The 15,690-nt window shown below is 33.7% G+C and overlaps 1 protein-coding gene across 1 annotated transcript; it reads left to right on the top strand.

Moving 5' to 3' along the window:
* Nucleotides 1–7,574: 7,574 nt before the first annotated feature.
* On the top strand, nucleotides 7,575–14,808 carry LOC141678923 (DNA repair protein RAD5B). Its single transcript, XM_074485357.1, has 18 exons — nucleotides 7,575–9,053; nucleotides 9,466–9,599; nucleotides 9,738–9,873; nucleotides 9,958–10,011; nucleotides 10,109–10,252; nucleotides 10,355–10,506; nucleotides 10,635–10,719; nucleotides 10,901–11,104; nucleotides 11,273–11,416; nucleotides 11,517–11,669; nucleotides 12,071–12,138; nucleotides 12,238–12,360; nucleotides 12,451–12,550; nucleotides 12,759–12,871; nucleotides 12,979–13,552; nucleotides 13,640–13,711; nucleotides 13,805–13,903; nucleotides 14,515–14,808. Exons 1-18 carry the CDS (start codon nucleotides 7,716–7,718, stop codon nucleotides 14,635–14,637), a joined length of 3,816 nt encoding a protein of 1,271 aa, XP_074341458.1. The 5' UTR covers nucleotides 7,575–7,715; the 3' UTR covers nucleotides 14,638–14,808.
* Nucleotides 14,809–15,690: the final 882 nt, after the last annotated feature.

The raw sequence follows: 15,690 nt of genomic DNA, 5'->3' as shown, positions 1-15,690 counted from the left end.
TCGACAAGTCATGATGTATATAGAGATCTTCAAGATATTGACGAGTCAATTATACAAGTCAATATACATGTAGAGATCTCAGACATATCGACAAGTCATTTAGCATGCAAATATCAAGAGACCTTGACAAGTCAAATATACCTATAGAGAACTCAGAGATCTCGATAAGTCATTATACTTATCGAGATGTCACTTCTCTGTAGAACAAACTGGAGATCTCGACATGCCTCTCAAATACAGAATGCAAACAAATGAAGATTCAAGATTATCAGTCAACAAACGACCTATCAACTATATTGAAAAGTCTATAAAGTAGCTGGGGAGAATACAAGATCAAGGGCCAAGATTAACTATACAAAGAATGGTCACAGACCTGCAAGATTCTGCACATATTTTCTAAGCTAGAAATGGAAATAGAAAAAGGTTTTTTAGAAAAGAGTTTAGTATATTTTAGTGCAAGTTTTTCAAACCTGTGCTGCTAGTGTATAAAACATGCACTGGTCCTTTGTTTAAGAGGTATCAAACAGTTTTATATTTTCTTGTATTCTCTGAAATAAGAAGCTGAGTTCTTGTATTTTTAAGAACATAAAATTTATAGCAAGATAAACTTAATGAATACAAATTAAGTGAGTTTTGAGATATTGTGTTTGTTGTACTTGTTGTTTTAATTTTGTTAACATAATATCTCTACAAATTAAACTGCTTTGTTCACACTCCATTATCCAAACTTGAAAAAGGCTAAAAATCAAGAAAACACATTCACCCCCTGTATTGTACTCAATAGCTAACACAAGTCATTCCAATAATGAAGAAAATGAAGATAATTCTAGTCATCAGAATCATCACACTAGAAAATGGGATAAAAGTCACACAAGGGATACTATGTTTGGTGATCCTAATGTTGGTGTGAGGACCAAAGTGCCACTGTAATTGAATGTCTATATGCATGTTTCCTGTCTCAGATTGAGCCTAAGAAAACTGAAGAAGCTCTACTTGATCTTGATTGGATAACTCCTATACAAGAAGAGCTAAATCAGTTTAAAAAATAGAGTTTAGGAATTGGTTCCTACACCAATAAATAGAAGCATCATTGGAACAAAATGGGTGTACAGGAACAAAATGGATGAAAATGGTGTTGTAACTAGAAACAAAGCAAGACTGGTTGCCAAAGTCTACTCATAAAAATAAGAGATTGACTATAATAAAAATTTTACTCCAGTTGCAAGACTTGAAGCAATAAGGATTTTCCTTACATTTACTACACACTCAAATTTCAAGGTGTATCAAATGGACGTGAAAAGTGCATTTCTTATTGGTGAACTAGAAGAATAAGTCTATGTGCAACAGCCTTCTGGCTTTGAAAATCCAGAATTTCCATATTTTGTTTACAGACTTTTAAAGGCTCTCTATGGATTGAAACAAGCACCAAGAGCATGTTATGACACTCTGTCAAAATTTCTAATAAATAATGGATTCACGAGAGGCACGATTGACAAAATTCTATTCTACAATCAATATGGTGAGTACATAATCCAAGTTTGAATTTTTACGGATTATATCATCTTTGGTTCTACTAATGAGAATCTATGTCAAAGATTCTCAAAATTTATGCAAAGTGAATATGGGATGAGCATGATGGGAGAACTAAGTTACTTTCGTGGCTTTCAAGTTAGCCAAAAAAGTGATGGAATTTTCATCAGTCAAACCAAGTATGTCAAAGATCTTTTGAAAAAGTTTAGAATGATGGATAGCTCACCTGCATCAACTCCTATGCCTACAGCTACCAAATTATATGAAGATAAGAAAGGAAAAAGTGTAGACATTTCAAGTTACAGGGGTATGATTGGATCTTTACTTTACTTGACTACTAGTAGACCATACATCATGTTTGCTACATGTCTGTGTGCAAGATTTCAAGCCAATCCCAAAGAATCACACATAATGGTTGTCAAGAGGATTTTTAAATATTTGAAGGGAACACCGAACTTGGAATTATGGTATTCTTAGAGAACTGGTTTTGAAGCTGTTGGATATATAGATGCAGATTTTGTTGGATATAGGGTAGACTATAAAAAGTACTAGTGGAAGCTATCAATTCCTTGGTCAAATACTTGTATCATGGTATAGTAAGAAATATCAGTCTGTATCAACTCCCACAACTGAAGCTGAATACATAGGTGCTGGAAGTTGTTGTGCTCAAGTGATTTGGATTAGAAATCAACTAATAGATTATGGCCTAGTGGTACAAAAGATCCCAATCATGTATGACAATACTAGTGCAATATCTATTGTTGCTAATCCAGTTAATCATTCTAGAATAAAGCATATTGATGTAAGGTGTCATTTTATTAGAGGACATGTTACAAATGGTACTATTAAGCTTGTTTTTGTTCCAACAGGGAAACAGTTAGCTCACATTTTCACTAAACCTTTGGATTAAGAAACTTTCACCTGACTTGTAAGTAAAATTGATATGCTAAATTCTTCATCCTAAAGGAAAGAACCCAACTAACATGTTGCAGAAGGTTAATTCTTAATGAATCAAAAGTAATTTGATTTAATTAAGAATTAACTGGAATATAATTTATAAATATTTCAGAATTCTCTGTATATTTATTCCTCGAAAATAAATCTAACTTGGAATTTTTCAAATTTGAGAAAAACTGTGAAAATATTAGTTCATATCACTAATATGTAAAATTAATATAAGACAGAGTTCTATAAGAACAAAAGTATGTTGAGAACTGCGTTCTTGATAAGTCTAAATAACTTGTCGATAAGTCTCTAAATGACTTCTCAATATAGTTCTTGATAAGTCTTTTTCAGGAGTTTTAGACTTCTCAATAAGTCTTTTGATGACTTCTCGACAAGCTATGTAGATATCTCAATATATTTATCGATATGGAGTTCTCTACAATTCAATTTTAGACTTCTCGATAACTCAAAACTAGAATAATTTAATTTAATAAATTATTTCAGTAAAATACTTTTGATATAAAATTTATTCTAATTTTAGGTTGGAATCTCTATATAAACTAGAATAAATTAGTCCTAAAAGGACAAACTGGGTATTTGTACAACATCTCGATAAGTCGTTATATAGTTCTCGATAAAAGTCAAGAAAATGACATCTCGATATGAGATCTCTATAAGTCACGTGACTTCTCTACAACTCTTTTAAATCGCGCATTATTCTCTTATCGATAAGCCACACCTCTACACTATAAAAGCCCAGACATCTCGATATAACCCCTCTTTATGCTTTCGAGCTCTCAATTGACCTAAACACTGAGTTTTTTCACCACTCTCAAATTTTTCAAGCTTTCTCTCTTTTAAAAACTCTTACCCGCTAAACCCCAATATCTCAAATGGTTGCATACAACGTAAGAGATATTATCCCCAAAGATGGAACCAACTACATTGCCTTTGTTGACCCATCTCAGGCACCAGAAAACTTCAAGTATTTTGTGAAGTTTATAACTGCCTCGTATCTTTCAAGAGCCCTAACAGTCAACCCAGTGCTTTAATTGGATGTTCTTAATGACTTTTGGAACACTGCAGTCATTCACACCAACATGAATGATAATTAAACAGTTTTGATGGTGGTCAATTACACAATAAGGGGTGTGGCTGTTGAGCTTAATGCAAACAACATCAACAAAACTTTTGGCATTTCTAATGATAATAAGGTTAAAGCACCTACTCATCAAGAATTGGCTGAATTCATAGAGTTCATCAATTACAGTGAGAAGATTGACTTGGTTAGGCTGAACAAGAAGTACCTGAGGAGGGAATGGTCTTTTATCTTTGACTCCATTATCAGGGCATTCACATGCATAAAGACTGGATATGACAACATCTCCAGTGTGGTCCAAAAGTTGGTGTACTCAATGGTCTACAATAAACATCTAGATGTTGGAAACTTGATACTTGAGGAGTTAAGCACCAGGCTCACCATGCCTTTGGAAAGTAGAGGTAATGATACTTTCTTCCTAAAGTTTAATATATCTACTTTAAATCATAAAGTGCATGACAAACATTTTCTAGAAGGTATATATATTAATCAAATAGGCATTTGTAAACAAGTGTCCAAAATTCTATTCGGGTCACTTAATACAAAGAATCAGGTAAATGTAAGTTTAAATCTCACCGACTTCATGTTGGAGAAATTGAAAACTTACCCTTACCAAATGCCTGACATGAGAAGCAGTGTTATAACTTATAACTAGTACATCTATGACCTCTAGTCCTGTAGAAGAACCCGAACAGGACAACCCATATGGGCCTACAACATCTGTAACCATTTCTTCTCAAACATTAGCTAGTAGCAAACCAACTGCTTCATCTTCTCAAAAGGGCGGAGCCAGTAAGAAGAAGAGAAAATAAGTAACTCTGAATGTCATTCCTGAAAGCGAGGAAAGTGAAAAAATCTAAGTGAGGAAGTGAGTCACCTGGTCAATAAACAATTCTATCACTGAATTGAAATGACTATAAATGCAACTGGAAGAATACAAGATCAAGGGTCAAGATGAACTGGACAAAGCAGAGTCGCAGACCTAGTAGATTCTATACAGATATGTTGCACTAGAAATAGAAATAGACAGGTGAACTTTAGAAATTGTGTTAGTTTATGTTAGTGCAAGTTCTATAAACCGTGCATGTTGATCTATAAATTAAAACATGTCACGCGTCCTTTGTTTATAATTAACAAAAAAACAAATCTATAAATTCTTGTATTTTCTCAAGAGAAGTAGCTGAGTTCTTATTTTCAAGAACACGGATTTGTAACACTGGCAAATTTGATTTAATATAAATCAAGTGAATTTTTAATAAATTACTTTTATTTTTACATTCAGTCTTTTATCACTGTAAATTTCATTATAGCAGTTGAGTTTCAAAAACCACAAACACTTTCAAATAATCAAGAAAATCAACAAAACACATTCACCCCCTTCCGTGTTGCACTTCATACCTAACAATATGATTAAACTCTTGCATGCTGAATCATCTTCCCTATAAATCTAAAATTGATTGCTGACCAAAATATTGATCAAAATATTATACATGGGGTATGAACAATGATATTAAACTGAATTGCACATATATTTAAAAATTTGGTAAAATTAAATAACTGTAAATGCAAGATGCTTCTCCTTCTCAAGAACACTTAAAATACATCCACGAACTTAGGTTGCTACAAGACCAACCCAGTTCATCCTACAAAACATTTGGATATTTGTTAACATCTTGCAAGTTTTTTCTAAAAAAAATAAAGGGATTTGATAGACAATGTTGCCTCAATTGCATTATGTGTAAGAACGTGTACTTATATTTTAGTTACTATCTAAACTTATATAGGAGATTAAAGACTTACTTTACATATGCATTTTTGTAATATAAAATTAATTTGTTATTATCTATGACAATGTCATCTGCGAGCGCCTCTATTTACAAATAATTACTGAATCTGTCTTTGAGTGAAATAATCATCTACGCATTGCTCAAGAACCATTAAATGAAGGAGCCTTAACTTTTATGAGGAAATTCACCATTTTTCTCACAAATTATCTTTATCACTTATCATTGACCATTCTAGATGAATTCGTAGCATGACAATTTGAAATAGTTTTGCCTAATTGTATCATTTATAACTTTATCATGGGAGTTGCGCTAGAAATTTTATTAGTGACAACATGCACATTCTCTCTATGCCACGAGCAATTTTAAGTCAAAGAAAAGAGCGAGAAGAAAATAGAGAATGAAATTTCAAGAGGGGTATGACAACATCTTATATATGGAATGATTATATTAACAATTTCTAGTTTTTTTCTTTTCACATACAAAGTAAAGAATTTTGCAAAGTAATATGAATGATGAAAGACCTTATATATGTATGACATTATCTGTAAAACAATATCCATGAATTTTTATTTATCTTTGAATTGTAGTAATGACATCTTTGGCATACTATAATTGAAGAATCACAACTATTCAATCTTTATTACTAAACTATATTTGCATAGCATGTATTAATACCGTAATTTTACTATTTTATTTTATGTGGTACACATTTTATATATTTTCGTTAAATCTATTTTGTATTATTATTTAATTTTATACAACTAATTGTTAATGTATTTTAAATTATTTACTTATATATTTCATAATTAATTTATATTTGTTTTGATAACAAGCGAGCTAAAACATAGTTTTTGTATTAGAAATAAAATAAATATTATTTTAAAAAATATTACAAACTTATTAGGTTTAATTCGTCCCTCGGTCCCTTTGAAGCATGTACCGTATTAGACGGTTCAAAAAATATGTCAATCATTTAGACAGTACAGTCGGCCACTAGGTCCTTATTCGAAAATCTGATGTGAAAATCACACGGCCCATGAAAATCAACAACAACCACAAAAAAAAAAAATAGAACGCTAGAAAAATATGGCCGATCAACCTCTTTTTCAGTTTTTCAAAAATTACATACAATTAAGTTTTAACTAAAAACAAATAATAAATAACTCAAATAACTTGAATTATCAAAAATAATGTTTTATATAAAGTTAAATTTAATCATTTTTTCTCTTTTTTAAAGTAATATATATTGTATAACATCTATAATATAGAGAACTCTTAATATTCCTAAAGTTAACTTTAGATAACTTAACAAAACAAATTAAACTTAGCAAATAAAAGAAGAAGTTAAGGTTAGATAATTACCTAAATTTAAGTATTTTTAATACAAAATTAAGGTTCTTTGTATACACACCTTTCCAAAATCGGTGCCTCTCTGTAACTAGGGTTTTGAGAGTCGACTCTTAAATCTAGGGTTCATATAATTACTTCTCCATTTTTCGATAATTCCCGGTAATTTTTCTGAGAAAGATTTCTATGATATTTCGTGAGGTCTGTAAAATTCGCATCAAATCTGGAATACTGGTGGATATTGCAAAAGTTTACCTTTCATAACAAAAAATTGTTCATAATTCTGAACTTTGGGCTAGAGATGATACTTATGTGAATGTCAATTTTAATACTACTAGTTTCTTAACTGGTGTATATTATATTGTTCGAGATGTCATTTTAATATTTTTTAGATTGAAAAATTTACATATTTAAGGTGTTAAGTGATCTGAAAATAAAATAGTTATGTGTTTAGCTTATTTTTTGTTTCACAATCAGGTTGTATATGACAGGGAGCTTATTCCAGCTGTGTTTGAATATTTTAATAAAATTTTGACTTATTCGTAAAAAATATATATATAAATTTTGTTATACAAAATTGTCATTCTTATTTCTTCCACAAGTATATTTCCTAATGTAAGGATTTAAACAGGTATTTTCAGAAAACAATTTCAACAGTATTCAATCCGTGATTACAGTAATTTAAGTTCCCAAAAAAAAAAACAGTAAAAAAAGTTCCGTCCCGCGCCAAAACTTTGACCAAAACCCCCAAAACTCACCCTCTCCACTCACAGTAAATAAACACCTCTCTCGCGCCAAACAATTAGCCCTTTTTACCCCATTTTTTTAAATCACCCGCCCAAAATATTAATTAAACCCTTCCCGCCACTTTTGTATTCTTCAATAAAACCCCTTCATTTTCTTTCCTAATTAGCCTATTAACACTCTATTCTCTCCTTCTCACCTCTCTTCTTTACATCTATATTTACATTTTTCCAGGGTTTCTTATTTTGTTTTTTTACAAAGAAATGGAAGCAATGGTTGTAGATGAAATTGATGTAGTAAAAAAAGAGGAGAATATTAAGTTAATTAAATCTATTTTTGGGTCAGATGTGTCTGATTTTAATATTAAGGCTGTGTTGGTGAAGTGTAAGAATGATCTGGGTGCGGCGATTAATCAGATTCTTGACACTCCTTCGGTTTTGTCTTCGGATTGTGGCGTTAAGAAGACGAGTACTGGGGCTCGTGTAATGGCGCAATTTAAGCAAGAGGATGTTGAGGAGTGTGGAGATCTGAAACCCCTTTTGGAGTGGAAGGCTGAGGGTAAGGAGGAAGAGGGTTTTGGGATTGGGGATGAATGCGTGAAAGGTGTTCGAGGAAATGTCGGTGAGAGGTTTGAGGGTAAGGGGGGAAATGAGTGTAAGGATATTGTGAAGGTGAAGGAGGAATGTGAAGAGGGTGATGTTGAAATGGGGTGTTTGGATGTACCGCTTGTTCGAGAAATTGTTGATAAGAAAGTTTGTGTTGAGAATGAGGGGGGAGAGTGTAAGGAGTTAGTTAAAGTGAAGGAAGAATGTGAAAAGGGTGATGTTGAACTGGGATGTGAGGATGCACTGCTTGTTCGAGAAAATGTTGATGAGAAAGTTTGTGTTGAGAATGAGGGGGGAAATGAGTGTAAGGTTGTTAAGGTGAAGAAAGAATGTGATGAGGGGGGTTTTGAAAAGGGGACTGAGTGTACACCGTGTATTGGAGAAAATGTTGATAATGCAATTTGTATTGAAGATGAGGGGGGGAGTGAATGTAAGGTTGTTGGAGTTAAGGTGAAGGAAGAATGTCAAAAGGGTGATGTTAAGATGGAGGGTGACGGCGACAAACCTGTTGAGGAAGGTGTCGGTGAGAATTTTGAGGACGAGGCAGAGAGTGCGTATAGGCCTATTGTTAAGGGGATGAAACAGGGTGGTGTGAAGCGGAACAATGAGAGAGCTATTGTTGTGAAGAAAGATATGGGGGAGGCGATTATGGTTAAGCCCTTGTCTTCGGTGCCCGCAAAGCCGAAGATGTCTATGTATGATAGGTTGAAGTTTTCTGGTGTGAAGAAGCAGAAAGTGGAGGATAATTATATGTTGAGTACTGTTGTGATCGAGGATGCTGATTTTCCTGAAGAGGAGGATTGGTTGCTTGTGGGGAGGACTGCAATTACTGGGCTTTCGACAACTAGAGGGAGAAAGTTGGAGAACAATGAGATTGTTCACTTGGCCTTTCCTGGAAGAGACATGAAAGCTAAGTGTAGTTCACCATTTATTCGGTCTAAGACAATCACTGCCTTGTCGGGGATTGTTCGTTTTTCAACCACAAGATATGGAGAGGTAAATATCTTTTATGAACATTGAATCCAATTTTTTTTTACTTTTTAGCTTTAGTTGTCATATTAGGTTGAATTTGTTAATCAATCATCTGGCTTACATTGTGAATTTAAACAAATAAATTTTCTTTATCTTAGTATGTGTAGCCTACACAGTGTAGGCATGATCAATTTAAAATATAGGTCTTTTGTAGTCAATTGTTCTCAATACATTTTTGAAAGTTTATGCAGTAATTCCTTTAATTCCAATTCAGTCGCTTGTTTATGATGATATTGACATGTGTTTAGAAATCTTAACAAATTCTATTTTCTTATAAAGTTTGATGTTTATATTTGGTTTGCATCAATTTTCTAGATCTGACTTGCTGGTTGGTAGGATATATACTAATGCATAATGTTTGTATTGGCATACTCAGATTGGTCGTCTTCCAATGGAGTGGGGAAAGTGCCTCATTCCACTTGTTAACTCTAACAAGGTGAAAGTTCTTTGTCGGTGCATAGCTGTTCCTCCAACTCTGCAGCTGATGCAAGAAATATTATTATATGGGAGGTAATATGACATTTACCTTGGAAAATGTCAACTTTGGTTTGCGATTAGGTTTCTAGTTGTTACAATCGGTTACAACTATGTTTCCTCGTATAAATGTTATAAATCTTACCTTTCTTTCTTCCTTTCTTCTCTGGGCAGCTTTTATATCCATCGTTCGCTTTTCACAGAAGTCACCAACTCATCCTGGAAGCTCGATGCTCCTTCCAATATTGACTCAACAATTTATCCTCTTTTAACTCTGTTCAAGTTGCTAAAAATAAAACCATATCAGGAGGTAGTTTACCTTGTGGAATTGAGTCTTTATAGATGCAATTTCACTTTGCTGTCTTATTAATGTTTCTGTTTTACTTTCTACCAGGCTGATTTTACCCCGGAGGAGCTTCAATCAAGAAAACGTGGTTTGAATTTAGATGTATGTTCGTTCTCTGGCCCGGTTTATAGTGTTCTATTTGGAAACTGTATTAGTTGCAACTCCTTATAAGCTATTGCTTTTTAAATATTTTAAACAGGATGAATCAAAAGAATTTGCTGGAATGTTGCCTGTGCTGAAACGAGGTAAAGGTTGCCAATCAGATCATGACAAAGACGAACAAGCTATACTGGAATCATCTTTAAACAAGCTTGTTGGTGCTGCAGATGTGTATAATTTGGAGGTATAAATAATGCTGCTGAATATTTAATATATGAATTAAGTGAACTGTAATTTGCAAATTTTGTTTCTCTCCCTTCATCTCTTGCTTTCTTATACTGAATAGGAGATGGAACCCCCAAGTACTCTTATGTGTGACTTAAGACCGTACCAGAAGCAAGCACTTTACTGGATGACAGAGTTGGAGAAGGGAGTTGATGCCGAGAAAGCAACAAAAACACTCCATCCCTGCTGGGCGGCATATCGCTTATGTGATGAGTATGTTTTCTTGCTGAATCTTCAGATGATCCAGCAATAACATTAAAATAGATTCTTCAGTAACATCCTAGGTTATACCTATCATATTTATCATATTATGTATATTGATTTTCGAAGCTTTATAATAGGAGGGCTTCTTCCATTCATGTGAATGTGTTCTCTGGTGAAGCAACAACTCAATTCCCTACTGCCACACAAACTGCCAGAGGAGGAGTAAGTTTTTATAATCCCTTCTCATTTTAGTTTGAAATTATTTCTAAAAAATGCATAGTAGATATAGCATAATGCACACCAGTTCTGTTTGTGGTAGTTCTTTTGCACACCATCCGATAAGATGTATTTTTGTGCATGTTTTTATTATTAGAATTGCCTAACTTAAGAAGCATACATCCAGATTTTAGCAGATGCAATGGGGCTGGGAAAAACTGTAATGACAATAAGTCTTATACTGGCAAGACCTGGAAGGGGAATCCCTGAAGCCAATCATACTGACTCAGAAAATCTAGCCTCAAAGAGAACAAAATATAATGAAGTACCAAGAAAAGCAAGAGGTGGAACTCTTATCATATGTCCTATGGCATTGCTAGGACAGTGGAAGGTGAGTAGCATCACTAGTTTGTGGTTTGAGTAGTAGAAGTCTCTGCATTTTTCTGTCATGTTGAGTTTCACTGGTTTGTTTTTAATTATACCATCTTGCATTTTGTGATATGCTACTTCTTTTTACATATTAATAATATAACTGAATTGTTCTTATCAATATACCCAGGATGAGCTTATTACCCATTCCAAGCCAGAAAGTATTTCCGTATCTGTTCACTATGGTGGTGAAAGAAGTAATGACCCTGAGGTCATAGCAGAACCTGATGTGGTTTTAACAACTTATGGTGTCCTAACTGCAGCTTATAAAAGTGTAAGTTGTTCCGATTCATTTATCTCTGTTTGTTTGCTAGTCCTTACCGAGACTTGTAAATTCTAATGGCTGCTTGTTACTTCTCTAAAATTTTAACCAGGATCCAGACAACAGCATTTTTCATAGAGTTGACTGGCACCGGGTGGTGTTGGATGAAGCTCATACCATAAAATCCTCAAAGACTCAAGCTGCACAGGCAGCCTTTGCATTATCCTCATATTGCAGGTGGTGTCTCACTGGTACACCTCTTCAGGTATTTTTCAACTCCTTTATAGAAGTGCATCTTTTGTAAGTATATTTCCAATACATTAGATTCTTAAGTACATATTAAGGGAGAGTGAGGATTTGAATTACTTACCTTTGGCATGAGGGAGACGAGAAGGAGCCTTGCCTCTAGGTTATTAATAGATCCTCACTCTTTCAAGTGCCTTTGCAATGCTTGTATATTATACATCTTGAAGGATATGCTGAAGCTATCAACATGTATAATTGGGCATCCAGTTAGTTTGTTTGTGATAAAAAAAGTTGTGCTATTTATCTGCTATTTTCTGTATCCTGTCTGAAAGCAGTTCTTAAATTAAAATATATTCTATGGATTCTTGGGTGTTGTTAATGTGTGGCTATCTAAATAGAATCAACTATTTATTTGTGCAGAATAGCTTGGAAGACATCTATAGTCTATTATGCTTTTTGCATGTTGAGCCATGGTGCAACTGGGCATGGTATAGCTTTTTTGACATGATATTGTTTCTCTGAAAAATCTCTTAATAAACTAGTTCTTTGGAAATTTATTATTGGTTAAAAGAAAATACTTGGTACAGGTGGCACAAGTTAATTCAGAAACCCTATGAAAATGGTGATCACCGGGGGCTTAAACTGATAAAAGCTATTCTGAGGCCATTAATGTTAAGGAGAAGTAAAGATACTGTGGACAAACATGGAAGGTAAAATTGTACTCTTCTTTTTTTGTGTGCGTGATTGTTGTTTTACAATATTTGCTAGCAAATTGATATTTTGCTGCATGGTCACATTAGGCCAATTCTTGTTCTGCCACCAACTGACATTCAAGTCATCGAGTGCAACCAATCAGAGGCTGAACGTGATTTTTATGATGCTCTCTTTAAGAGATCCAAAGTAAGGTTTCTCTTTGAACATATATATGTAATGTGTTAGATCTGATTATTTAGTTTCTTTTTTAAAATATTATAAGATTAACGCATCCATCTTTCTGGTTATTTGTGAATTTGTAGTAAATCTATTTCAGTCCCTAAATGCACCATAAGTATACACGATTATGGTTAGATTCCTTATCAATGAAGCATCTGTTTCATATTTTTAACAGGTTCAATTTGACCAATTTGTGGCACAAGGAAAAGTTCTTCACAATTATGCAAATATCCTTGAGTTGCTACTTCGGTTGAGGCAGTGTTGCAACCACCCATTTCTTGTTATGAGGTGGAAATTAAAATAGAAATTTAAAATTTATTCGAACAAAAAATAAAATATATTCAATTTGCTATATAACAATTTCTTTGGTGACATTGTATTGTTCTAATCTGCAGCCGAGGTGATTCCCAGGAGTACACAGACTTGAATAAGCTTGCTAAGAGATTTCTTGAAACTAATCCTGATTCTGCAAATCCAAGTCAAGTTCCTTCTCGAGCGTATATTGAAGAGGTTGTTGATGGTATCAGGCGGGGTGATAACACAGAGTGTCCTATATGCCTGGAGTCTGCAGATGACCCCGTGCTCACACCATGTGCACACCGAATGTGCAGGGAATGCCTTCTCTCTAGCTGGCGAACTCCTGCTGCTGGACAGTGCCCAATATGCCGTCAGATACTGAACAAAAATGAACTCATTACATGCCCATCTGAGAACCGGTTTCGAATTGATGTTGATAAGAATTGGACAGAGTCTTCCAAGGTGTCACATCTCTTAGATTGCTTGGAAAAAATTAGGTCTCAAAAGTCTGGTGATAAAAGCATCATTTTTAGCCAATGGACTTCCTTTTTGGACCTCTTGGAAATTCCTCTGAAGAGGAGAAACATTATGTTCTTGAGGTTTGATGGAAGATTGTCACAGAAACAAAGAGAGAAGGTTTTGAAGGAGTTTAGTGAGACTAATGTAAAAATGGTAAGCAATAGTAAACATTAGATTCTTTGTTCTCCAGATGATAACCAATGAAATGCTAATTGCTAAGTCTTTTTCTTGCATCTTAAGGTGATGTTAATGTCACTAAAAGTCGGTGGAGTGGGCTTGAATTTGACTTCAGCATCTAATGTCTTTCTCATGGTATATGCTCATATCAAGTCTCTTCATTCCCCCTCATACACATACCTTTTCTTCTGTTATGCTCTCATATTGACACTCTTATTGTTTGTCTAGGATCCTTGGTGGAATCCTGCAGTAGAAGAGCAAGCAATCATGCGTATACATCGCATTGGTCAAAAGAAAACAGTCCGTGTTAGAAGGTTCATTGTTAAGGTAACCATTTCATTTTTCTTTTATAGTCGAAACTTTAAAATTTCCTTGAACGCATATACCTAGTTGGCCATTTCATCTCCCCTGCCAAGTTCTGCTTGACTTCCTTGTGTTGATTGCTCCTGCAAACTATAAGAAATTAACAATATATTATCTAGGAAACCTTACGTGCATTAGTTTGGGTTTAATATTCTTCTATAACGGGAAACCATCCCACTGAGATAGAATGCAAACCATGAGTAAGCCCCTGCTGCAATCTAGGTATGTTGAATCTAATTATACGTGGTATAGTTGTTTTTCTCAAAAATTAGATCACTAAGTCACATATTAGGCTCTATTTTTTACCTACAGTATTCTGGATTGGTCGTAGTTATTAAGTTCTCAACCTAATTATGTGTTTTTTTGTTAGTAACCAGTACTGAGTCCCTTTTAATGACATCCAATATAGAACTTTCGATTAGCGGGTGGCTCAACTACTATGAATAACTCAAATGGTCAAAAGTGATATATTATTTTAGTTAGTGTCATTTCTGTTCTTTAATAGCTTGTATTCATCAGCATCATTAGCAACTAAATTTGCTAATGTACATGTGCATTTTTTTTTTCCAATGCAGGAAACGGTGGAGGATCGAATGCAGCAAGTTCAAGCGAGAAAACAAAGGATGATTGCTGGAGCCTTAACTGATGAAGAAGTCCGATCAGCCAGAATTGATGAACTCAAAATGCTGTTTAGATGATTTATTGTTTCTTCATTTTACAAATTATCGATTAGTATATAGTAGTATGAAGCAGTTATGATGAGTAGTGTCATATTTTCCTCATTTTTAGCTTAGAGGAATGCTTTTGTTGCATGTGATCTACTTTGTAAAGGAACATTTAACCATGTAAGGTCTTTTTGTTTATTTTCATTTTGTATAACTTGTGTATATCATTTTGCAGAAGGAAAAAATAGACAAAAACACCATTTCAAATTTCAAGTAACCAAGTAACATACTTTGAACTAGCATTGTATCATTGATTTTTTTACAAATTTATTGTTTCTTTATTTTATAAATTTTAAGTTGGTTAGATATTTTAGGTAGCATTTCAATTTTTCATTATTCATTACAAACATTGTTCCCACAAGACGGAAAATAAAATTATTCGGTAAAGACACGTTATAGTGACTGACTAGATAATTGATGATTAATTGAAACATTAATCAAAATATTAATTGGATGTTTTTAATAAAATATAAAAATACTTAATATATTAAACTAAATATATTAAATTAAAAAAAATATAGTGAATAATCGGGTCGGTTTAGCACCTTAAAATGATTAATAGGATGAATAATCAATAAAACCAATAATTTTAAATTAGAAACTACAATTCATTGTTTTCCAACTTTTAATTATACGCAGTCGAGGGGATTGAATAAGAAGTCATCATTATGTACGGTGATTCCAATAGTAAGTGTCTGATCAAATGAGGTAATTCGACTCGAACTCGCTCAAATTTTGAACAAACACATAAATTCGATAAGAAAGTTGAGTTAGTCGAAATTTATAATGAACTCAGCTCATTTGCTTCTGCTTCCCTTGAAGTTACACTCGATTTGCAGATTTGCAGTGTTACAGATTTCGGAAATCGGAACTATTCGGTTGAGGTACCGATTTACGATTTATCGGACGATTTTTAAAAAATCGGATGATTTATCGGCGATTTATCAGAAATCGGTCAAATCGGACAAATATTTTCGACCGATTTTTGAGCGATTTATCGGTGATTTTTGAAAAATCGGCCGATTT

Source organism: Apium graveolens, chromosome 8 (genome assembly GCF_009905375.1).
Source record: "Apium graveolens cultivar Ventura chromosome 8, ASM990537v1, whole genome shotgun sequence".
Lineage (NCBI taxonomy): Eukaryota > Viridiplantae > Streptophyta > Magnoliopsida > Apiales > Apiaceae > Apium > Apium graveolens.
Note: the sequence above shows the minus strand (reverse complement) of the source record. Positions and strands in the feature narration are given on the sequence as shown.